This window comes from Pogoniulus pusillus, chromosome Z (assembly GCF_015220805.1).
Source record: "Pogoniulus pusillus isolate bPogPus1 chromosome Z, bPogPus1.pri, whole genome shotgun sequence".
NCBI lineage: Eukaryota > Metazoa > Chordata > Aves > Piciformes > Lybiidae > Pogoniulus > Pogoniulus pusillus.
In genome coordinates this window covers 55,285,923-55,310,255 of record NC_087309.1, presented here as the reverse complement: position 1 = coordinate 55,310,255, position 24,333 = coordinate 55,285,923, and the positions used below count along the sequence as shown (strand labels likewise).

Below are 24,333 nucleotides of genomic sequence, written 5' to 3'. Positions count from 1 at the left end.
GAGATCTTATCAATGTGTACAGATATCTGGATATTTGTGGTTGGGGCAAATCCCTTTTTGCTGGTCAGCAGCAATAAGACAAGGAACAATGAATACAAACTTGAACATAGAAGACTTAACCTCAACATGAGGAGAAACTTCTTTACAGTGAGGGTGACAGAACACAGGAACAGGCTGCCCAGAGTGGTTGTGGAGTATCCTTCTCTGGAGACTTTCAAAACCTGCCTGGATGCATTCCTGTGCGAACTACCCTAGGGAGATCCTGCCTTGGCAGGGGTAGGTTGGACTTGATGATCTCTAGACATCCCTTTCAACCTCTAAAGTTCTATGATTCTGTGAATTTGAAGTGTATTTGAGGTGGTCGTTGAGAGGGTGGAATAACTGGAGAGCCACATGGGAAGTTTTTAAAGGTGAAAAATAACATGTCAAAAACATTTTCTGGTCTTTGACAAAGTAATTTTTTGTTTCAGGAAGAAAAGAAGTTTCCTTTGTGTGTGGAATGAGATTTACATACTGTTCTGAGATACTGCTTCTGTAGCAATTCAGACTTTGATAGTGCCTGGTAGACATGCCTGAAATGTATATAATAGTTAACAAGATTATTGCTTGAAAAGACAATTGTATTTTTACTGAAAAGTTTTTTTTTTTTTGAGGTGATAAAACATACTGATATTTAATGAAGTGTGGAACTTTCAGCTGAACCATGAAAGCAATAGTTAAACTAATTAACTGAGTATAAAGCTGCTTAGAATACATATGTCATGTGGTCTATATGCTTGTTCTTTCTGCCTGGTTACACTGACAACTGGGATAATGTTATCTTATTATCTTTTAAAAGAACACTAAACAGTATCTTGGTTTTGATGCAAGGAAAAAGAGAAAGTTGTTTGTACTGCTCAGAAATTCTGAGACAAAGCAGTTTTAGAAGTTATCCTTGAACAAGAGACTTTATTTGGGAAACAAAAATGTGCTGAATATGATTACAAGTTACTTATGTTCCTGCTTGCATGCTGCAAGAGCCATTTTCTGCACTTCTTTCCATGTTAAAATTGCCACCTGATATTAATTAATATCATTACTGCCCATTGGTTGCTATTTATTCTTCTTTTCTCCTGCTCTTGATCTCTTAAAGGAGGGAAGCCTCTTTTCTGAGAAGTAGTGGTGGAATATTCTGGGTTATCTGTGAAGATTTAGGCAGTGTTACATGGGATTACAGTGAACAAAGCCTTTATTGCATGGTGTTGGTTTTTTTTATTTAAACAGATGTCTTCTGCAATGCAGTTTGGCATCAGTGTGTTATGGTGCAAAGACTTATATCTGGCCCAGGCTGGAGACAGAATGCAACCTGCTTGCTCCTTGGCCCTCTGATCTGTACTCCTGCACGACTTGGTGGCAGTTTTGCTAGGGGAAAGTTGTCATAGACCATTGGAGTTACAGCATCAAAAACCTGCTAAGAGTCTGTCCACTTGGTTCTTTGTTGGATGGAGCTAGCATCCCTGTGTCTAAATCAGTAAATGACACAGAAAGATCTTCCTTTTTTTTCTGAGATATAGAGGGAGGAAGAGATCTGCTTCTTTTTCCTCAGCATTCCTGTCCACCCATACAACCAGGCTGACAGGAGAAATTAGTGGAAGGTATGCATAAGGCAGGCTGCCTTTGTGTTAGACAGCAGTCCAATGAACACAGCAAGAAATCAGAAGTTACCATGTGCACAGAAGATGGTACATTGCTTTGTTGCCTTGCTTCAGCACATCAAATGATAAAGTCTTTTCAGTGATGGATCTGCACATGCCAGTGGTTACAGGTAGCAAAGCTCCTCTGTGGTATTTTCCAAACCACTAAGAATACAGGAGTAACAGAGATTGTCTGATCTGAATATCTCTTAATTAAATCTGAGGAAAAAGACTTCAGGAATTACTGGAAAATATGCTAAGTATGTATTTCTAACTTGAAGAAAAGCAAAACTGTGTAGTGAAATTTGAACAGTGATAGAAGGTGTCGTGGGAGAAACATTACAGTGTCCAGAAAATTATTTTTCTCAAGTGTTTCCTTATTTCCCCTCCACAGTTGGCTGTTCTGCATTGCAATCCACAAAGAAGTATTCCAACAACACTACTGGAACTGATCCATTCATTTTGCAGTTGAGTGCAACACAGTTTAGCGGGCAGAATGTTTCCCTCTAGATTTCATTTGAGCCCTAACATTTGTAATACGTGAGGAAGTTTTAACAACACTGGGTTTGTTTTTTTTTTGTTTGTTTGTTTTTTTTGTTTGTTTTTTTTTTTTTTGTTAACCCCTCAAGTAAAACAACTTGCAGTGCAATAGAAATAACAGTCTATGCTCTCTTGTGTATACAGGCTCTGTATTCATTTAGGTGAGATGCAGACAGTAATTTCCCAATGGCACTGAAAGTGGAAGGTATTACCTCTAATTCAGATGCAATTCTCTTTGGTTTGTTCTAGTATCTGTAAATTTCCATTTTGATGATAGTAACGATCCCCTCTCTGCCTATAATTGTAGTGGTATTTTAAGGAGCTGGCAAATAGTGAAATTTAGAACAGGAAACTTGTTTTATTTTTCATCTGGAAATTATTCACCATTAGATTAATATATGAGTAATATATTACATCAATAGGTGAGTTTCTGTTGATTCATGCCAGTTGTTTGAGAAGAACATGAGGCTTGAACAAAGTAATAGTTTTTCAAAAATACAGTCTAAATGGTCAGACTATGTTTTGTACACAGGAATTTACCAGGCATACTGTAGAGGAATCATAGAATCATAAAATCAACCAAGTTGGAAGAGACCTCCAAGATCATCCACTCCAACCTAGCACCCAGCCCTAGCCAGTCAACTAGACCATGGCACCGACTGCCTCATCCAGTCTTTTCTTGAAGACCTCAAGGGACGGTGCCTCCACCACCTCCCTGGGCAGCCCATTCCAATGCCAATCACTCTCTCTGTCAAGATCTTCCTCCTAACATCCAGCCTAGACTTCCCCCGGCACAACTTGAGACTGTGTCCCCTTGTTCTGTTGCTGGTTGTCTGGGAGAAGAGGCCACCCCCCACCTGGCTACAATCTCTCTTCAAGTAGTTGTAGACAGCAATGAGGTCCCCCCTGAGCCTCCTCTTCTCCAGGCTAAACAACCCCAGCTCCCTCAGCCTCTCCTCATAGGGTTTGTGTTCCAGGCCTCTCACCAGCTTTGTTGCCCTTCTCTGGACATGTTCCAGCACCTCAACATCTCTCTTGAATTGAGGGGCCCAGAACTGGAGACAATAATCTTAGGCCAAAGATATAAAGCTATATGTTTTCTGCAATAAAAGAGCACATTCTGTGTATGTTCCTTACAAGGAGAAAAGCAGAAGTCATCTCATGATAACAAGTAAGGAGTTACTCATCACAACTGAAGCATTTGTATTCTAGTTCAGTTAAAAATTTACAGATCTGTGCAGTAGTTAATGGATAACATCTTACTTTATATGCAGAATAAGAAAACAAAGTAGCTTTTGAAATAGATCTTTAATAAACATGAGTCCTTCCTGATACAAATAAAACAGATTCAGGATTAACATCAGATACTAGAGGAGTCTGCAGATCTAAGTGAAAATCTTTGGTTTATACTGTGCTTTTTTCCCCTGGAAGTTTCTTGAATCCGATTGCTTCATAATATATTCTTAGTTTAGTCATTACAAGACCACTGTTTTCATTTGTTTAAATTTAGAGGTTAAAGTGTTCTGTGGAAGTAGGTGATCTCATTGCTGTCTGCCTTAAACCAGCTAAGTTAATCACCTGTGAGGTATTGTTTTCACTGGTCAGTTCTGGATAATTTTTAACCTTGGTTCCACTTGAAGAGAGACATTGTTTTTCATTGTGCTCCGTCAGGCTCTTCTGTCTCAAAGTAGAGCTGCTGAAAGTACATGCTTGATTACTTCATACAATGAGTGGCAAATATCACTGAAAATTAGTGCAAGGTAATTTACCAGCTGCGCTCTTGATAGCGACGAAACTGCCTTTCCAAGGCTCAAAGCACGCAGGGCATTTAAAGGGCATAGATAATATTTTCTCATAATACAATGTGGTCCTATAATTCTGTTTTGTCTATTTCCTCCAGATTATTTTTCTTGATTGTAAAGATTAAGCCTCTGCAAACAGTTGAGAGCATGGGAATTACCAATCCTCCATGGATTAATGGTCTGCCTAACTCACTGTTGAGAGTGGACACTGCCAGAGGCCTTGGAGAAAATTTCTTAGGCATTGCTAATGTCAAGTGTTAAAAAAATAATAATCGAATGGTTTACTTCAATCAAGCTACTTAAATGATCTATTTGTCAGTGCAAGTAAGGGTTTTTAAAGACCCCTGCAGACTAAACACATCAGCAGGTATATACATTTTCCCTTGTATTGATGTTTTCATTACAACGTTGTTGGAGGGAGGTATAAAGAAGTCATTGCTGGAAGCTATAACATTAAGATTATGCATTCATATGAAAAAGAGAGGGAACACTGAGAAAAAAAATCAACAGTTCAGAGCATTCTCAGGACAAACCAGACCCATTCTACATAAGTGTATACAGAATATGTGAGTTCTCCACCTTGTCTGCTTTAAACCTTTCAAGTTACATGTCAAGGTACTCCAGTACCTGAAAAGAACCTACATGAAAGCTGGAGAGGGACCTTTTACAAGGGGTTGTTGTAATAGGATATTGGGAAGTGGGTTTAAGATGGAAGAGCATAAGTTTAGCCTGGATATTAGGAAGAAGTTCTTGACAGTGAGGGTGGAACAGGTTGCCCAGGGAGATGCTCAAGGCCAGACTGGATGAGGCTTTGGGCAAGCTGGTTTAGTGGAAAGTGCCCCTGCCCATGGCAGAGTGTTGAAACTAGCTGATTTTTAAGGTCTGCCTTGCAAGCCAAACCCTTGTATGATTCTACAGAAAAATCTTACACTTGATCATTTCCATGTGTTCAAAACCAAGTGGTTTCAGGATCTTTATTTCAGTGTTTCATTTACAGGTAGTGTCTTCATGTTGTAGTGTAGTTGAGAAAATACTCTCTTTCATAGGACTTGACATAAAAGTTGTAATTTGGGAACTTTTGGAGACATAGTTTAGTAATTTACTTGTGCCCTGAGAAAATCCACACTCAATGACAGACAAAAAAATGCTAATATCTAATGTAATTTTGACTCAATTTTTGTGTAGTTTACCTTAAAAGCCTCAGGGTCCCCCCACTCCAAAAGATTTGAGTTTAGAGGGTGATACCAGTGTGAAGAATCCCAGATTCACAAACAGGCAATGATTTTGTCTGATCCTGTGCTAATAGAGGTAAGTGTCAATCTCTCTGCTATTCTATCTTTTCCCTCCCCCCCCCTCCCCCCCAGCTTTTATGATTCTGGTTTAACACACTTAAGGAGAGTTTTCAATCAGTGTCTGACAATAATATCTGACAAAATGTGGTTTTAACAGAAGGAGGCTTCTGCCTCCAAAAATCATGAGAATGATACGAACTGAGAGAGTTTCATCTAAAGTTAATTGTACTTAGAGTAGTGATATTTTTCTCTATTTTTTGAATGTTCTTCAGAAAATTGCAATGAAATGGGTTTTTTTTTGCATGTCAAGGATGAGTGAAGCTTAGCTATTAACAAGCTGTAGAGGATAAACAGGGAAAAAATAGACAAGCTAATGAACGAGGAAGTGAATTAATTAAAATGTTTTCATAAAATATTTTTACTGCTCATACTTAATAATTTTACTGTTAGTTATTGATAAAGACCAGTTTTGATTTGTGTGTAATATACGTTGGGAGGAAGTGCTTCAGAGAGAGTGATTTGCCATTGGAATGGGCTGCCCAGGGAGGTGGTGGAGTCACCATCCCTGGAGATGTTCAAGAAAAGACTGGATGAGACACTTAGTGCCATGGTCTAGTTGATTGGACAGGGCTGGGTGATAGGTTGGACTGGATGATCTTGGAGGTCTCTTCCAACTTGGTTGATTCCATGATTCTAAGTAACTGTATCTCATGAGGCAACTCAGGACTCATTCCACCTCCTTAATTATTATTGCCTTTATTGGACTGTAACTCAATTTGTATCCTTGTGTCTTTATGTATGTGTGTGTATATATATATATATATATATATATATATATATATACACAATTTACTTTCTTTGCTCCTTTAAAGTGTTAGGGCCCTATGTTTTTCTTAGAACCTACAACCTCATTCGAAGTCCACTGATGTCCTCAAAAGTGGTTTCTGGTTGTCTCAGCTGATGTGGATCCAGGGAATTCTCTCCTGAAATTTTCAGGCTTTGAGTTAATGCTACAGCAAACCTGTACTGAGAGCTCCACTTGTGCTGTGTGTATGATTTCACATGCTGATGTGGCACACAATCATTCTTCCAGTCCAGATTCATTCAGCATTTATGAAAATGTTCTCCAAAAGTCTGACTTCTAGCAGCAATTCCATGCCAGGTCAACTATTCATGAGGCACCTGTTTAACTTTACACAATGTCAGATGTGGTCTGTACTCTTGCAGTTGGCTCAAAGTCAGTGTAAAATTGCTATCTTTTGCTCTAGCTTAGCTCAATTGACCTCTGATTGTGTACTTAAGCCATATTCAAATCGAATTAATACTGCTCAGTGACCTGCAGGGCACAGATGAGGTATTGATGATGGTTTCTAGGCACATTTGTACCTGTATGAAACAGGCAAATGCTGTGACTTTGCTTTTCTTACTGTGCAGTCTCTTTTAACAGTGAAAGCTGATAATGAATTATTTCTCGATGATCAGTCTCCTTTGCCTCAGTTTTTTAAATGGAAGAATTGCCATTTTCCCCCATAACAATAAATGTTTATCAGTGATAAAAAGAACAAAACCTTTCCCTTCCACTTCTGCATCAGAAAAAGGCCCAGGGCTGGAGCTCTGCAGCACTTTTGTTTGTCATCTTAGTAATGTAGTATCTCCAAATTACTCCTTTTCTGATTTCTTTCCTTTCACTGATCAGTAAGTTGACCATCTTTGACCCTCATCCTTAACCTTACACAACAAATTTTCTTAGCTGTTCTTGGCATCACCTAGGTGCTCTTTATGCACAGGTAATGAAAGCAGACCCTACAATTGAAAGGGAAACAGGAATGTATTGAGAGTACAACATTCTGTTTTCAGCAGTACTGATTTGACAGTATTCCCTTTTCTGGTTTGGCTTTGTTTGGTTTTGTTATTTTATTTTGTTTGTTGGTTTTTTGGTTTGGTGGGTTTTTTTTGTTTGGTTGGTTGGTTGGTTTGGTTTTGATTGTTTGTGACAAACAAGTTCCAAGCAGCTCAAATTTAGTAACATATAAATAACAATTTCATTATATGGCTGCAGGTTGTTACTTGCAGTGACATATGGTCTGTCCCTAAATGAGAATCTTACAAATGCACAGCCTTTGTTTTCCTGCTTGTGATCCAACAGATGCTGTTGTCACCATTGAAATTTGTTGGATGTGGCATGTGAGTGAAGGATATTTTGGTGTCATCCAGGGAAAAATCAGTATATACTTGGCACACTTTCACACTTTTGGCAGAGCTTTTCTCAGTGCAAAGTAATAGATTTATATTTATGAAAGAGTCTATATGTGTGTGCATATATATATTTATAGGCTCTACAAGCATTACAGCTGTGTTGAGGGTTAAAACTAGTTGAATTTCTGATTACAAAGTGCTTCCCTGTCTTTTATACCTTTTCATGCAGAATGCCTTTGTTTCTACATGCTAAAGACACTTGACTAAAAAAATAACTGACTGAGCATCTGTAATGTACACACACATATAAGCACATTATGTAGTGCTGTGTGTTTTATATGGTCTGACAGTGTCGTGTAATTTCAGGGTAGGTTATTAAATGTTTGCTTATTTCCTCACTCTTAGAGTTATTAGCCAGATGTTATGTTTTGAAGTAGTAGCAATTATAAGTTGGTTTTTTTTTCCTTAAAGAGCTGCCATATATCATCTCAAGGGGCACATTTTCATGACAGATTATGCAGTCAGATTGCAACATCTGTAAAAGAATTTAGTAAGCACTTAGGATTCTAGTGGACTGAGAATCATGTATGTATGATCCCAGTGGATAGATAATTATGTCTGTGCTCCTCACATACAATTGAGATATTACTAAGCAAAGAGAAAAAGAGGAATTTGAAAAAAAAAAAAGTTGCAGAATGCTGAAACAGAAATAAATTTATGTATTTGTTCTCTTAAAAGAAAAAAAAAAGGAAAAAATAGCTATAATTTGAAATTCCTAGGGTGAACTGAAAATCTTTAAGGTTATCCAATTATATCTGGAGGATGTTGAACAACATGAATTTTCTTCCAAATGAGTGCCGTAAATGCTTTAACGTACTTCTTTATGAAGTTCATAACCCATTTATGGTTATAAATGGTTATTTATTAGGGCATGGAGTCAGTCATCAGCAAGTTTGCAGATGACACCAAGCTGGGGGCAGATGTGGCTGGGTTGGAGGGCAGAAGGGCTCTGCAGTGGGACCTTGACCACCTGGACAGATGGGCAGAGTCCAATGGGATGGGGTTCAATAGCTCCAAGTGCAGGGTGCTGCACTTTGGCCACAGCAACCCCATGCAGAGATACAGGCTGGGGTCGGAGTGGCTGGAGAGCAGCCAGACAGAGAGGGATCTGAGGGTACTGATTGATACCTGCCTGAACATGAGCCAGCAGTGTGCCCAGGTGGCCAAGAGAGCCAGTGGCATCCTGGCCTGCATCAGGAATGGTGTGGTCAGCAGGAGCAGGGAGGTCATTCTTCCCCTGTACTCTGCACTGGTTAGACCACACCTTGAGTATTGTGTTCAGTTCTGGGCTCCCCAGTTTAAAAGGGACGCTGAGGTGCTTGAGCGTGTCCAGAGAAGGGCAACGAGGCTGGTGAGAGGCCTTGAGCACAGGCCCTATGAGGAGAGGCTGAGGGAGCTGGGATTGGTTAGCCTGGAGAAGAGGAGGCTCAGGGGTGACTTTATTGCTGTCTACAACTACCTGAGGGGTGGTTGTGGCCAGGAGGAGGTTGCTCTCTTCTCTCAGGTGGCCAGCACCAGAACGAGAGGACACAGCCTCAGGCTGCACCAGGGGAGATTTAGGCTGGAGGTGAGGAGAAAGTTCTTCACTGAGAGAGTCATTGGACACTGGAATGGGTTGCCCGAGGAGGTGGTGGAGTCGCCGTCCCTGGGGCTGTTCAAGGCAAGGTTGGATGTGGCACTTGGTGCCATGGTCTAGCCTTGAGCTCTGTGGTAAAGGGTTGGACTTGATCTGTGAGGTCTCTTCCAACCCTAATGATACTGTGATGCTGTGATACTGTGACAAGGCTGGTGAGAGGCCTTGAGCACAGCCCTACGAGGAGAGGCTGAGGGAGCTGGGATTGTTTAGCCTGGAGAAGAGGAGGCTCAGGGGTGACCTTATTGCTGTCTACAACTACCTGAGGGGTGGTTGTGGCCAGGAGGAGGTTGCTCTCTTCTCTCAGGTGGCCAGCGCCAGAACAAGAGGACACAGCCTCAGGCTACGCCAGGGGAGATTTAGGCTGGAGGTGAGGAGAAAGTTCTTCACTGAGAGAGTCATTGGACACTGGAATGGGCTGCCCGGGGAGGTGGTGGAGTCGCTGTCCCTGGAGCTGTTCAAGGCAGGATTGGACGTGGCACTTGGTGCCATGGTCTAGCCTTGAGCTCTGTGGTAAAGGGTTGGACTTGATGATCTGTGAGGTCTCTTCCAATCCTAATAATACTATGATACTGTGATACGTTTGAGCATCTTTGAGAAACAGTAGTACATGAGTTGTGTAACAAAGTAATCATTTAGAAAGTGATTGAAATTGATGAACATTACACCGTTTGTCTCGATGGTACTGTCCTGCTGTGGGCAGTAGTCAGAACATGGACAAGCAGCTAGAAGGATGACTCATTTAATTACTCATTTCCAACTGTGATGAGATTTTGCTAAGTATCTGGCCACTTCCATATGATAATCTACATTTTGTGTTCTTCATCTCGATGTGTTTTGTTGCTGGGGATCTTGTAAATCACCATCCATGACCTGAAGCAGAGCACACATACACAGAGTATTCTGCAGATAATGTCCCACTCGTCATCTACCTCTGTAATCTTCTCTTGCTACTGTGTAAATGCCATCAGTTTGAGTCACGATATTAGTGATTAAGAGCAGATTACAACCTTTTAAAGGAAGTCCAGAATGCATCTCTGCTTGGTCCAGCCCTGATTTCTCCACCCCAGACCTCGGAGGAACGCTGGCTTCTAGCTGAAACTGCTAGGGAAATTACAAGGCCTTTGCTGTCCACCACACCAGACTTACTGCAGTGGTTGCAGTTTGCATGCAGTTATGCAATCCCTTTACTTTTTGGGCGGATAGTGGTAGGAGCAATGGAAGGGCTCACAGTGACTTGGAGCTGTGGGATTTGGCACGATTCATGCATGGTGGTGTTCCTGCAGCCTCCTTGGATTCTCTCTTTCCACCTTCTTCAGAGAAGTGTGCCCTTTAGGCTTGGCTGTCCCCCAGGAGAGGGCTGCCCCTTTACCCAGACTCTTCTGGTGGTACGTTTTTAACATGTGCCTGTGACAGCTAGTCCTTAAGGTGTGTACTTCATCATATGTTTTAAATGGGCATAATTTAATTGTTCCACTTTAGAATATTGTGGTTTGTGTTTGGAGAATTATTCAGAATCCGTGTTTGGTTCCCCATTTCTTCTACATCTGAGGTCTTCAAGAAAAGCCTGGATGAGGCTCTTAGTGCCATGGTCTGGTTGACTGGATAGGGCTGGGTGATAGGCTGGCCTGGATGACCTTGGAAGTCTCTTCCAACCTGGTTGATTCTATGATTCTATGAAGACATTTTGCCTACTTTGCAGAGTGATGGGAATTTTGTGGCCTTGTTGTGGGTTTGTGTGAGATGATTACTAACCTGCTTTGTTTATTTTTAGGAGGTCTCGGTTATGGACCCCAGTGCAGGTCTGTTGGAAAGGGCAGCTGTGGCAATGTGATAGTCACCAGCAGTCCCATGAGAGTTCAGCAGCTGGAACCTGTACCATCTTCTGCCAATCAGGTTTCAACATCGTTCAACCAGATCAGCCCTAGTTTACAGAGGTGTATGGATGCTTCCAGACTGAGTACTTCTTCTGATACAAGGTTCTGAGTTCACTTTTTATATATATGATAAAAATGGCCTAAATTCTGCTCTATTGTGCCACAGGAAATTTAATTCAATGCTGTTTAGTTCACATCAACTGTAATCATACTGTTTGACTCATGCAAACCACAGGTGAAGTTTTGTCAGACATTTTCTGTGGTTGATAGAGCTTTTTGGTTTATAAAGATGTTTATAAGCACTTAAATATATTTTTCTATTAAGGACAGGACAAAATAGCCTATGTTTTTGTCTTCAGGGGAAGTGACCTGTTCTAGGCTTACTGTACTGCTAGGTGTTAATACTGTCAACCAACAGTGATGTCAGACAAAGTAAACTTAAGTGCTCTGCTAACATTCCACTCTCCTCGTCAAATACCTTTTCTTTCAAGTTGTTTTAATTGTTTACACAAATAAGTTAATCTGAACACTTGCCTGCTGTCTGCACTCAGCTGGCAGTTAACTTAATCTATGTTAGATTTCTGTCTGTGAAAACCTGTCCATTTTCCTAGCTCTGGTGTGTATTTTACTGAGAGGGGCCATAGTTTTAATTAAATGTTGCCTTTTCCTATCACTGAACTAGAGGTAAATACTTGATAATTAATTTGTAAAGGCTTAAATAACTTTTAAGATTGTGGCTATGAGTATTGCTCACAAATATCACAGTATCATTAGGGTTGGAAGAGACCTCACAGATCATCAAGTCCAACCCTTTACCACAGAGCTCAAGGCTAGACCATGGCACCAAGTGCCACGTCCAATCTTGCCTTGAACAGCCCCAGGGACGGCGACTCCACCACCTCCCCGGGCAGCCCATTCCAGTGTCCAATGACTCTCTCAGTGAAGAACTTTCTCCTCACCTCAAGCCTAAATCTCCCCTGGTGCAGCCTGAGGCTGTGTCCTCTCGTTCTGGCTCTGGCCACCTGAGAGAAGAGAGCAACCTCCTCCTGGCCACAACCACCCCTCAGGTAGTTGTAGACAGCAATAAGGTCACCCCTGAGCCTCCTCTTCTCCAGGCTAAACAATCCCAGCTCCCTCAGCCTCTCCTCGTAGGGCTGTGCTCAAGGCCTCTCCCCAGCCTCGTCGCCCTTCTCTGGACACGCTCAAGCATCTCAGTGTCCTTCCTAAACTGGGGGGCCCAGAACTGAACACAATACTCAAGGTGTGGTCTAACCAGTGCAGAGTACAGGGGCAGAATGACCTCCCTGCTCCTGCTGACCACACCATTCCTGATGCAGGCCAGGATGCCACTGGCTCTCTTGGCCACCTGGGCACACTGCTGGCTCATGTTCAGGCGGGTATCAATCAGTACCCTCAGATCCCTCTCTGTCTGGCTGCTCTCCAGCCACTCCGACCCCAGCCTGTATCTCTGCATGGGGTTGTTGTGGCCAAAGTGCAGCACCCTGCACTTGGAGCTATTGAACCCCATCCCATTGGACTCTGCCCATCTGTCCAGGCGGTCAAGGTCCCGCTGCAGAGCCCTTCTGCCCTCCAACCCAGCCACATCTGCCCCCAGCTTGGTGTCATCTGCAAACTTGCTGATGACTGACTCCATGCCCTCATCCAGATCATCTATGAAGATGTTAAAGAGGATGGGGCCCAGCACTGATCCCTGAGGGACACCACTAGTGACTGGCCGCCAGCTGGATGTGGCACCATTCACCACCACTCTCTGGGTCCGGCCCTCCAGCCAGTTCCTAACCTAGCACAGAGTGTTGCCATCCAAGCCATGGGCTGACAGCTTAGCCAGCAGTTTGCTGTGGGGGACAGTGTCAAAGGCCTTGCTGAAGTCCAGATAGACCACATCCACAGGCCTCCCCACATCCACCAAGCGGGTCACCTGATCATAGAAGGAGATCAGGTAATATGGATGAAGGGAAAATAGTTATTTGACATAAAACTTCCATACAAATACATTAATCATGCCCTCAGATAATGTGGTGAGAAAGCATTCTGGAGTGCTATTTAAGAAGCTGCTTCTTCACTTTTTTTACATGTGACTCATGCAAGGCTTGCTTGATGAGTTGAAACTTAGCTGTTCTTATTTACAGTAGGCCAGAAGAGCCTTTATTCTCAAAGCAGTTTACATTTTACTACCTTACATTATTACAAGCCAAGGAATATTCTCAAAATAATTAAAATTGATGCTTTGTAACTGGAAGAAATCCTTGCTTTACTTTGAGAGACTTTGTAATATTTCTGTCATTCCTTTTGTGAAGGCAGAGTCCTTTGAGAGGGTTTACAAAATTAATTATGCTTCCTATGTAAACGTGTCAGGAAAATCCATTTGCTGCTAAGATGATGAGAAGTAAGAAGTTCAGAGACATGCCTCTGAGACAAAAGAAAACTGATGGGATAAAAATTAAGTCATTAAGTAATTATGCTGAAAAAGGTGGGCACAAGCCAAATTCTTGAGGTTCAGCAAGACCAAATGCAAGGTCCTGAAGCTGCGTCGAGATAATCCCAAGCACAAATCCAGGCTGGGCAGTGAGTGGCTGGAGAGCAGCCCTGAGGAGAGGGACTTGGGGGTGCTGGTGGACGAGAATCTCAGCATGAGCCAGCAGTGTGCACTTGCAGCCCAGAGGGCCAACCAGATTTGGGCTGCATCAGGAGAAGTGTGGCCAGCAGGTCGAGGGAGGTGATTCTCATCCTCCACTCTGCTGAGACCCCACCTGGAGTACTGCATCCAGTTCTGGAGCTCCTATTACAAGAGGGATGTGGAGAAGCTGGAGCATGTCCAGAGAAGGGCCATGAGGGTGATCAGAGGGCTGGAGCAACTCTCCTATGAGGACAGACTGAAAGAGTTGGGGCTGTTCAAGTATGGAGAAGAGGAGGCTTTAAGGTGACCTTATTGTGGCCTTCCAGTATCTGAAGGAGGCCTACAAAAAAGCAGGAGGGGGACTTTTTAGGCTATCAGGACTAGGGGGTATGGAGCACAGCTGGAGGTGGGGAGATTCAGACTGGACATGAGGAGAAAGTTCTTTACCATGAGAGTGGTGAGAGCCTGCAATGGGTTGCCCAGGGAGGTTGTTGAGGCTCCATCCTTGGAGGCATTTAAGGCCAGTCTGGATGAGGCTCTGGCCATCCTGATCTAGGGTAGGGTGTCGCTGACCATGGCAGGGGGATTTGAACTAGATGATCCTTCTGGTCCCTTCCAACCCTGACTGATTCTATGATTACTTGCACTGGGCTCTAAGTGTGCCTGTATGGTTCCAAACACTGTCAGTTGTCTCTGAAGGTGTGGATGGATGAACTGTGCCAATGCTGAGTTACACGGTTTTGGTTTTGCTTTAAAGAAATGTTTACCAGGCTAATTTTGAAACTCTGGCAGAATCAAGACTCTGGTATCCCAAGGGTCTCTTTTAATCATTTGCCAAGGAAAATGATATAAAGATTTTTCCTCTAAATCTGACTATTTTATAGGTCAAAACAAATTTGAAGTCAGAAGTGCTTTACTGTTTATCTATTTATTTTTAAATTGCTTCAGCAATGAACTGCATTGCCTGAGCTGTTCGCCTAAGATGTCTCCATAATCCTTTATAGGCTGAGTGCTTTCTTTGGAAGCACTTTGGATTGTATCTCTCGGGCATCATGAATTGTTCTCTGGTAGCTCCATCCGAACTAGATTGTTTGCTGAATTGACTGAAGCAGAAATGACTTGTCTAGATTTTTACTGATGGAAAAAGAAAAAAAAGTTGGCAAAATTGTAAATTTCCCACAGATGTCATCAGACTGTGCGTGATAAAATCTTTCCCATCTTTGTCAAGTGTTCTACACCCCCCCAGGTTTTCAGATTACTCACTTGTTCTGCTTGAAACCAGGTATAATACTGCCAGTTACTTTGATGCAGGTCAGAAACCTACTTAGGAAAGAGCTGGTAAAACAGAAAGGTATGCAAAAAGGTCAGAAAACCTAATTTTCACTCCTCCATGTTTATGTTTAAGATTTTAGTTTCTAACTCACACCATGGCCTCTGTACACAGATGAAGAATTGACAGTAATTGCAGGAATGTCTTGTAAATGTTCCTGAAAGATCTGGTCCAAGCTCAAAGTGGTTTAGATTACAGTGTGCAGTCATGGCAATTAATACCATTTGAGAATCTGGCACAGTAGTGTAGCTGGCCCTTCATTTTCTTATTAAGTATATGTGTTTACCCCCAGGAAACTGCTTAGCCATGGTGTGAGTTCTGTTTTTATGGGCATTTTTTGTGAGGAGAGAGCTGAAATTGTTTTGAATTTAGAAGCTTAAGAAAGAACTGAACTTTTTCAGATGAGCTGGCTAATTATTGTATACTTCTGGGCTAACTTTTTCTTTTCAGTCTTTCATGGAGGCTTTTTAAATGCAGTTTCACTAATGCATAGATCTCTTTGTGTTAGACAGTGGGAGCTTTTTGAGTGACAGTAGTGCTACTATGCATCTGGTTAAAATTCTTGACATAACCTTAATAAATAAAAATAAACTTGTTATGTTGATGCATGATTTTCCCCCCCTTACTTAAAAAAGAGAAAGCAAACATTTAAATAATGAAATTGGCAAAAAAAAAAAAAAATTCCACCAATTACTTGTACTGTGCAGATGGATGGCAGAGCTCAGAGAGTGGTGGTGAATGGTGCCACATCCAGTTGGCAGCTGTCACCAGTGGTGTGCCCCAGGAATCAGTGCTGGGCACAGTCCTGTTCAATATCTTTATTGATGACCTGGATGAGGGGATTGAGTCCAGCATCAGTAAGTTTGCAGATGACACCAAGCTAGGAGCAGGTGTTGATCTGTTGGAAGGTAGGAGAGCCCTGCAGAGGGACCTGGACAGGCTGGATGGGTGGGCAGAGGCCAATGGGATGAGATTGAACAAGGCCAAGTGCAGGGCTCTGCACTTTGGCCACAATAACCCCAAGCAGCGCTACAGGCTGGGGACTGAGTGGCTGAGAGCAGCCAGGAGGAAAGGGACCTGGGCGTACTGGTAGATAGTAGGCTGAAGATGAGCCAGCAGTGTGGCCAGGTGGCCAAGAGAGCCAATGGCATCCTGGCCTGTATCAGGAACAGTGTGGCCAGTAGGATGAGGGAGGTTATTCTTCCCCTGTACTCAGCACTGGTCAGGCCACAGCTTAAGTACTGTGTCCAGTTCTGGGCCCCTCAATTCAAGAGAGATGTTGAGGTGCTGGAACGTGCCCAGAGAAGGGCAACAAAGCTGGTGAAGGTCCTGGAACACAAACCCTATGAGGAGAGGTTGAGGGAGCTGGGGTTGTTTAGCCTGGAGAAGACGCTCAGGGGTGACCTCATTGCTCTCTACAACTACCTGAAGGGGCATTGTAGCCAGGTGGGGTTGGTTCTCTTTTCCCAGGCAACCAGCAACAGAACAAGGAGACACAGTCTCACATTGTGCCAGGGTAGGTCTAGGCTGGATGTTAGGAGGAAGTTGTTGCCAGAGAGAGTGATTGGCATTGGAATGGGCTGCCCAGGGAGGTGGTGGAGGCACCGTCCCTGGAGGTGTTCAAGCAAAGACTGGATGAGGCACTTAGTGCCATGGTCTAGTTGACTGGCTAGGGCTGGGTGCTAGGTTGGACTGGATGATCTTGGAGGTCTCTTCCAACCTGGTTGATTGTATGATAGAAAAATATATATAGTCTAGCATGGAAAAACCAAGTTTGACTTATGTTTCTTGCTCTGTTGAAGACTGAGTTTGGGGTTGCAGCATACTAAACAGTATCTAACTACCCTGTAATGAACTGTGCTTTAACAAAGGCCATTGATAACAGATGGAGCAAACATCTTGAATAATTTTTTTTTCACAAATCATTATCCCTCTAGATCTTAACATTGCACAAGATCGGCCTAATATAGCAATCCCATTTTTCTCATCTCTCTCAATGCAAGCTGTAGTCGGCATGTTAATTGTGCTTTTTTTTCCCCCCAGTGTAGTGTTTTGAAAGTGCCATTTAAACCCTGTTAAGCAGGAACATAACATCCATAACAGTACCTTACGCTGACAGTCTGAATAGAGGTGATTTCTTATTCTGACACAGCAACTATTAAACAATCATTACAAACAAAATATCACAGGCAAGGAAACATTTACCTATCCCATGCTTCACCACAGCAAAGACTGATGGTCTTTAAAGCGACGTTTTCACTGATCAGCAGCTATTTCAGCATGGAGACATTGCATCTGCAAATTGCTTCCTTTCTACCTCAGCTAGTGCCAGTCTTTCTCTCTAGATAAAAAGGGCCTGGAAAAAAAACCATGGTTCCCTGAGCACCAGTTCTCCTCCTCCAGCTCTTATGCAGTGACTGGGCTGTGTTTCTGCTCTTCAGACATAGTCACTGCAAACCAACTCCTCTTCCCTCACATAGGGTGACTCTCAAGTGCTGTAAAATGCTGTAATACTAAGTAGTAGGAAAACCACCTCATCACTCAGAGAATATTAGCACACTGGGGTTTTTTTAGCTTTAGCCTCTGTGGTTGGAACTGAACATGGAAAGCCATATATGTTTTGCTTGCGTGAATGACTTAATTAGTGCTTTCATGTTTTCTTTCAACCTTGCTGACCTAACTGAAAAATAATCCACAGATTGCAGAGGTGAAAAGTTGATTTACCAAGTAAACTCATGGAAATACTCCCATACGCAGAGAGAATATCTAGAGAGCCATCATTTAGGGTCTTGTTTGATTCTCTTGGATTGACTGACATTGTTTTAGATGGGATTCAGGTCCCTAGTTTTAGCCTAGGAACCATCAGTTCCTGAACTGAGTGGTTTCACATATCTCCACTGAAGTTGCTTACACTGGAGGAGGGCTGTGGCCCAGACATATGATGCAACTATGAACCTTAACATATCTGTCCCATGCATACTTGTTTCCTGAAGCATTGTCTATAAGAGAATCTTACTCAGAGCAACTGCAATATTGTTTACTGTGCATAGACATCAAACTTAATTCCTTATTAAAAAGGGAAAAAACTCCACATAATCCAGATAAAAGTGACACCTCAAAGGTGCTTGCTCTAACTGTGTCTGTATCAAGAAAGAGATTTGTACTCAGGGGTGACCTCACTGCTGTCTACAACTACCTGAAGGGAGGCTGTAGCCAGGTGGGGGGTGGCCTCTTCTCCCAGGCAACCAGCAACAGAACAAGGGGACACAGTCTCAAGTTGTGCTGGGGTAGGTATAGGCTGGATGTTAGGAGGAAGTTCTTCCCAGGGAGAGTGATTGGCATTGGAATGGGCTGCCCAGGGAGGTGGTGGAGTCACCATCCCTGGAGGTGTTCAAGAAAAGCCTGGATGAGGCACTCGGTGCCATGGTCTGGTTGACTGGATAGGGCTGGGTGCTAGGTTGGACTGGACAATCTTGGAGGTCTCTTCCAACCTGGTTAATTCTATGATTCTTCCTACTGTTAGAGCCCCTTTGAAATAGAACTAAGAGTACCACCAGCTGGCAGGAAATCCAAGTCTGCTAGGATGTGAACTGGAAACAGAGAGACATAAATACACTTGGCCTCCATTCAGCATTTGCAGTCATGAAACGTGGACTCTAATGTCACTGCATTTCTTTTTCATACCTTTCTGTAGAAAACAATATTGGTGAGAGCTTTTGAGTTCTTTTAAAAAGATACCTGTAGTACATTTTCAGCACAAACAGGTTTTGTAACACTTCTGTGAAAAAAAAACACAAGATCACATTTTAGTGAAAATTTTTGGTTGTTGACTTAAAGGCAGATACATCATCAAATCAAAACTAAATAAGCCTCTTCAGCCAGTTCTACATTATTCATTAATTTTGTTTATTTTTTTAGTAGGGTTAGATGTTATCTGTGTTTACAAACCAGCTGTTTCTGTAGAGAATGCTACTGGTGTGCATTACAGTTGGCAAGGCCGTTCAGGTTAAATATTTATTCTTCATTAGTTGTCTTTCCCCATTAATTGTCTTTCCTCACGTTTTTGCCAGCAAAAATAATGGTTAACTCAAATCAGTTTTAAGTTTCATACAAGGCAGGAGTGTAATGGCTTCAGGTGTCCAAATGGCTTGAGAAGTCCAAATCTATTTATTCTACAGTCAATGGAATGTAGTGATGTATCAAGAATAATTATAGCAACTTTTCTTCAAAATCTGAAAGTTTTAAAGCCGGTTTCTTATATTGCCTATGTCCATCTTACACACGTGATGTCTGTGTATGCCTCTTGATACCTTATCTAGGATTGATACAGATGAGTACCTAAAATTACAGAGAACTTTTCTCACTTGTAACCCATCAAGATAGAAGAACCACTCTTGAATTACCTAGCTGCTTACTTACTGTGTTGTGCTTTTATTCCAGGTTGGTCTCGCCAGATGAGTCTTTGGCCTCTACAACATTAAGCTTGTCAGAAAGTCAGTCTTTGCGTGTTAAACAAGAGTGGTCTCACGGACACAGGACATTTCCTTCTGTTCCTCATAACCAGGGTTTACAAACTGGCAGTGAGCCAGAGGATTTACTGAAGCTTTCACCTGGAAGATCTATATCCAGTATCTGTGTCTCTAACTCATTACCGTCCTATTTATGTGACATGGAAAATAAGCATTCCCCTTACTCTAGTCCTTGCTGGTCTCAATCAGCCCGCTCCAAAAAGAGAGCACTCTCTCTGTCTCCTCTGTCTGATGGCATTGGGATTGACTTCAATACAATCATCCGTACATCCCCAACCTCTCTTGTGGCCTACATCAACAGCTCCAGGACATCACCAACAAATATGTCCCCACAGCCTGAGGTCTATGGACATTTTCTGGGCGTGAGAGGAAGCTGTATACCCCAAAACTGCTCTACTCCAACTACCCAGAAAGGCATTCTCATGGCTAATGGCAACATCACCCTCCCAGGCTATGTTGAGAATGAAGTTACTGAGAGCCAGCAGATTCAGGAGCTGGAGCAAGTCAGCTTGCAGATGACTGCCACAAGTAACATGGTGATCCAGCAAGGTGTGCCACTTGCAGACAATCAGGTGGCAGGCATCCTGAAAAATGAACAGATGGATGACTTCCTAGGGCACACACTTGATATACCTTCTCCACCCTTGTTGCCGCTGACTCCTCCACAAGGGCCACCCCCACCGTATCACGGTCACCAGCACTGTCATCCACACAGCCTCTCAAGTAATTTCCACTCACAGCATGTACCTCCTTCTGCCCCAGGCTCCCTGCTTGATGAAGATGGTGAGCTAGACGATTTCAACGGCAAGCATAGCTGTTACTGGATTGACTGTGGTGCACTGTATGACCAACGAGAGGAACTTGTGCGCCACATAGAGAAGATCCATATAGACCAGAGGAAGGGAGAGGACTTCACTTGCTTCTGGGCAGGGTGCCCACGAAGGTGCAAGCCATTTAACGCCCGTTATAAACTGCTAATTCACATGAGAGTCCACTCAGGAGAGAAGCCAAACAAATGCACAGTAAGTCTGAATTCTGTCTGTCTTATCGATAAACGCCTCTCTATTACTCATGAAAATACAGAGAAATTGTAGTTCTGCCTTTGTTTTTCCCTAGGCAATGGTGTGCTTTTTAACTAGTCTCTCATGAATGAATGACTGCTCCATTTTTCCACCTAGACAGGAAGTAGAGGTGTTCTTCAATTTTATATGTGCTAACAAAGAGAGTTAGACACAATTTTGTTTTCTAGATTTCTGAACTTCCACTGTAGACTGCAGAAGTAACACGGTAGATCCTCATAATGCAAAACTTAAGTACCACCTGTACTTGAGTACCTGCATGAAGGATACATGTGGAAAAGTGAAGATGAGAAGAATTCGGTATTTTTAAAGGCATTTGTTTGCTTCATTACTAACAAAAAGCAAACTCACAGCCTTGCTTCCATGGATACATTAGGGATAAAACATGGAACAATTTATCTATTCACAGATTTTTAGCAGTGACCATTCAATGCCCAAAGTAGTGTTTTTCTTGTTCTTTGTTTTAGGGTCACCACAAGCCAGCCTAACACATGTGTTATCACATGGTGTAATGATCCAGTAAACCTTAGAATCAGTTTATGTTTAGACTCCAGTGAACCACCTACAATCTCTGGGATTAAAATTCTTGGTTAGCCTTACATGCAACCTATATTTTGCATAACAATTGGCTTACTCTTACTAAGTGCTCATGTAGCATCAGCAGAAAGCAGTCTCACCAGTGCTGTTTCCATCCCTGTGCATAACCTGATGAAATAATGAATATATAATTTCTAGGAAAAACTGCTTCTTATTATTCACTTGGAAAAAAAAAAGTTCTGTATATGTTGTGAAATACAAATTGATGCTAGGAGTCATTTCACTGTGTGCCTAGCTGAATAACTTTCTTATATAGATATTTTCTTCTATGGTAGATAGAGGAAAGTTGCTTATTTCACTTTTGTTACTTCGAAGAGCCACTGTCTTTTAGGGAGAGTAGACATTTTCTCAGCTTTCTCATGTGAATTTAAAGCTGCTGGCAGAGATTTTTGTCATGATGCTGGGAACCTTTGTATCCTTCCCTTCTGTCACACCAGAACCTGAACTCAGGCCTCTGTGGTCTATGAACATTTTTCTTCTGTTCTGTAATAATCTCTTTTCTGCCCTCCAGATATATTGGATCAAAGATTACCGTTAACTGCTGTTCCTCCTCAGGGATTTCTTGTCAGCTTTGTGGTGAGACAGGGAAGGAGAAAATTAATTATTAGGAGTCAGGAAAGTACTTTTTCAAGGGAATAGCACATGGGATAAAAGCGACAGAAACAAACATCAGATAAGGACAACATTATGAAGAAAGAGGGCAGGAGCAGTAAAAGAACACTGAAAAAAAGAGTGGTGTAGGTAACCAGAATCTTTCTAGTAGGAGAATTATGATGAGTAATCCGGTAAGACTGAGGAGGACAATGCGTTAGTAGCACTCTGCATTCCCTACCCTGCCTGATTGGAAATTATGTTATTACAGTAACATTCTCATGAGTATGAGGCCTCCTTGAGTAGTCCATAGCTTTGAAATAATCACTATTCACTGATGATGTGTGACAACATTCACTTATGTTCGTGTGATAACATTTCTGAGATTACTGATTTGGTTGGAGATAAATTGGCTGAGGCAGAAATTATAAAAACAGAATTATTTTTGTTTTCCCAAAAAGCCCTGTCCCCCAAACTATATGCAGAACTAGTTAAGGTTTATTTACATGCTCTAATTCAGTCAGGAAATCTTCACAAGGACGCATATGGGCAAGTTCAGTAATCTGGGAAAGTCAGGAAATAGCAAGGCTAAGCTACAAAGCAGCTTTGCCCCACTTATAAATCTCTGCTCCCCTGAGCAGAGACTCTAGGGAGCAGCAGATTTTACTCATGGAGGTGAAGTAGGATTTTAGCAATGATCCCCACTGAATTTCTCTGCAGCAGCCTCTGAGTCTGCAAGCTATATCCAATCGTGGATCCACGCAGCATTAAGTACAATGCAAATAAAACCCACCAAAGTCCAAAGCATCTGTGAATACAGCTTCCACGAGGAGCAGCACTGTCTTAGCAGTGCAGGGAAAAAAGCCAAACTGCTGCCGCCTTCACCAGCTCAGGCTAGTGAGAAGGAAGTCAAGACACAGTGGTCTGAGAGAAGTGTGATGGTTTGGGCATTAACCCGCCCCCTCACACCTTTGAATTTGCCCCAGCTAACTCAAACAGCCTCTGGGAATATAAATGAAGCTATTTACTTTACAGCAGCAAATATACAAGCAGCTATTTACTGTATATACAGAAATATACAAAGGATAAACAATACAGAAGCACAACTCCCCTCCCAGAAACCTGAGTCCCCAGGAGGGGCTCTCAAACCACCCCAACACCTTCCCCAGCCCCTCTCAACCTTACCCCAGTTCCCAGGAAGAAGAGAGGTGCAGCCAAGAGGTTAAGAAGGAAGGTTAGTGGCAGTGGGGTTAAGCAGATGTGGCTAGGTCTGAAGGCAAAGGCAGAATGAAAAAAACAAAATGGAGAATATTATCAAATGTTTTCCTTCTTCTTCCCAGAACTCTCAGTGAGACTGATGAGGGAGGGAGACACAATTGTTTTCCTTTTCACTGCCTATTTTCTAGTTCTTTTCACCAAAACATTCTAGCTTGCTTCAAACTAGCACAGAGAAGCCAGGTCTGGGTGCTGCTGGAAAGTCTCTCTCAAGTGGATCTAAGGACTTGATGAACTTGTAGACTTGTGGGGGAGCACATGAGCTGTGCAAGAGCAGTACTAGAGTGCAACTGCACAGAGTGGTGCAAAAGCAGGAACCACACTCTGTAATCTTCCTAGACGTTGTGTCTGTTGCCATGTATCTGCTGGGCGTGAAGAATCCAGCCAAGCACCATCTGATTCCAGCACAGGCTTTCCCATGAGCCAGTGCACATGTGGAAAACAGCGCCTTTTGCTGTTCCACCTTCAAGCCTGCAAGGTGCAGGGGAGGGAAACAGTTTCACGCAGCCTTCCTCCCCCATTCAAACTCCCAGAGACAGAGTGGGGGGAAGAAGGGATTTGGAGTGCCTTGTGCCAATTACTAAACATAAACTTATGTCTGTGCCAAGTCACGCTGTGTCAACGAACAAAATGAGAGGTGTCTATATGTTAGCTTCTCAAAGAGTGGTTGTTTTCATAAGCATTAGTGTGATTAATTTTGCTGAATTCCAGCAAGTATTGCTGGATAGTGCCAAGAAGTTTGCATATCAGAAGTGGCAGCCACATGCTTATCTTGCTTTCATGTGTAGAGGTGTAATGAAATGTGGAAGTGTTCTGGGTGACATGATGACGCTCACAGAGTGGGTGTCAATCTGGAACATAGGCTCCCTTTCTTAAGTATGCAGAAATGGCATTCTTTAGCAGGGCTTGAGTGAAATCCATTTCAGAAGTTGTGTGAATTGGAAAAAAAAAACCAAAACAAAACATGTTTGGCTTTCTAATGCCAAAGGGTTTGGAAGTCTCTCAGTATGTTTAGGAAATGACATTTCAGACAGACTTCATACCCATCACCAAGCAATGACATTTGCAGTTATGTCAATAAAATTAGAGATTTTAGACTCTTATTTTGAGTAAGGTATTAGGAAGAACACTTTGAGCAAGATGATCATGAAGTATGATTTTTTTTGTAATTAACAAAAAATTATGCAAAAGAAATCTGAAACTTCTTTGGAAACTTGTGTG

At 42.4% G+C, this 24,333-nt stretch overlaps 1 protein-coding gene across 1 annotated transcript in view; it reads left to right on the top strand.

Annotated features, from left to right (window-relative positions):
• Window positions 1–24,333, top strand: part of GLIS3 (GLIS family zinc finger 3) — a 239,075-nt gene that overhangs the window by 41,211 nt on the left and 173,531 nt on the right. Inside the window, exons 3-4 of the mRNA XM_064176613.1 lie at window positions 10,971–11,175; window positions 19,482–20,592. Of these exons, the coding sequence (XP_064032683.1) occupies window positions 10,971–11,175; window positions 19,482–20,592 (1,316 nt within the window). The remainder of the gene's footprint in view (window positions 1–10,970; window positions 11,176–19,481; window positions 20,593–24,333) is intronic.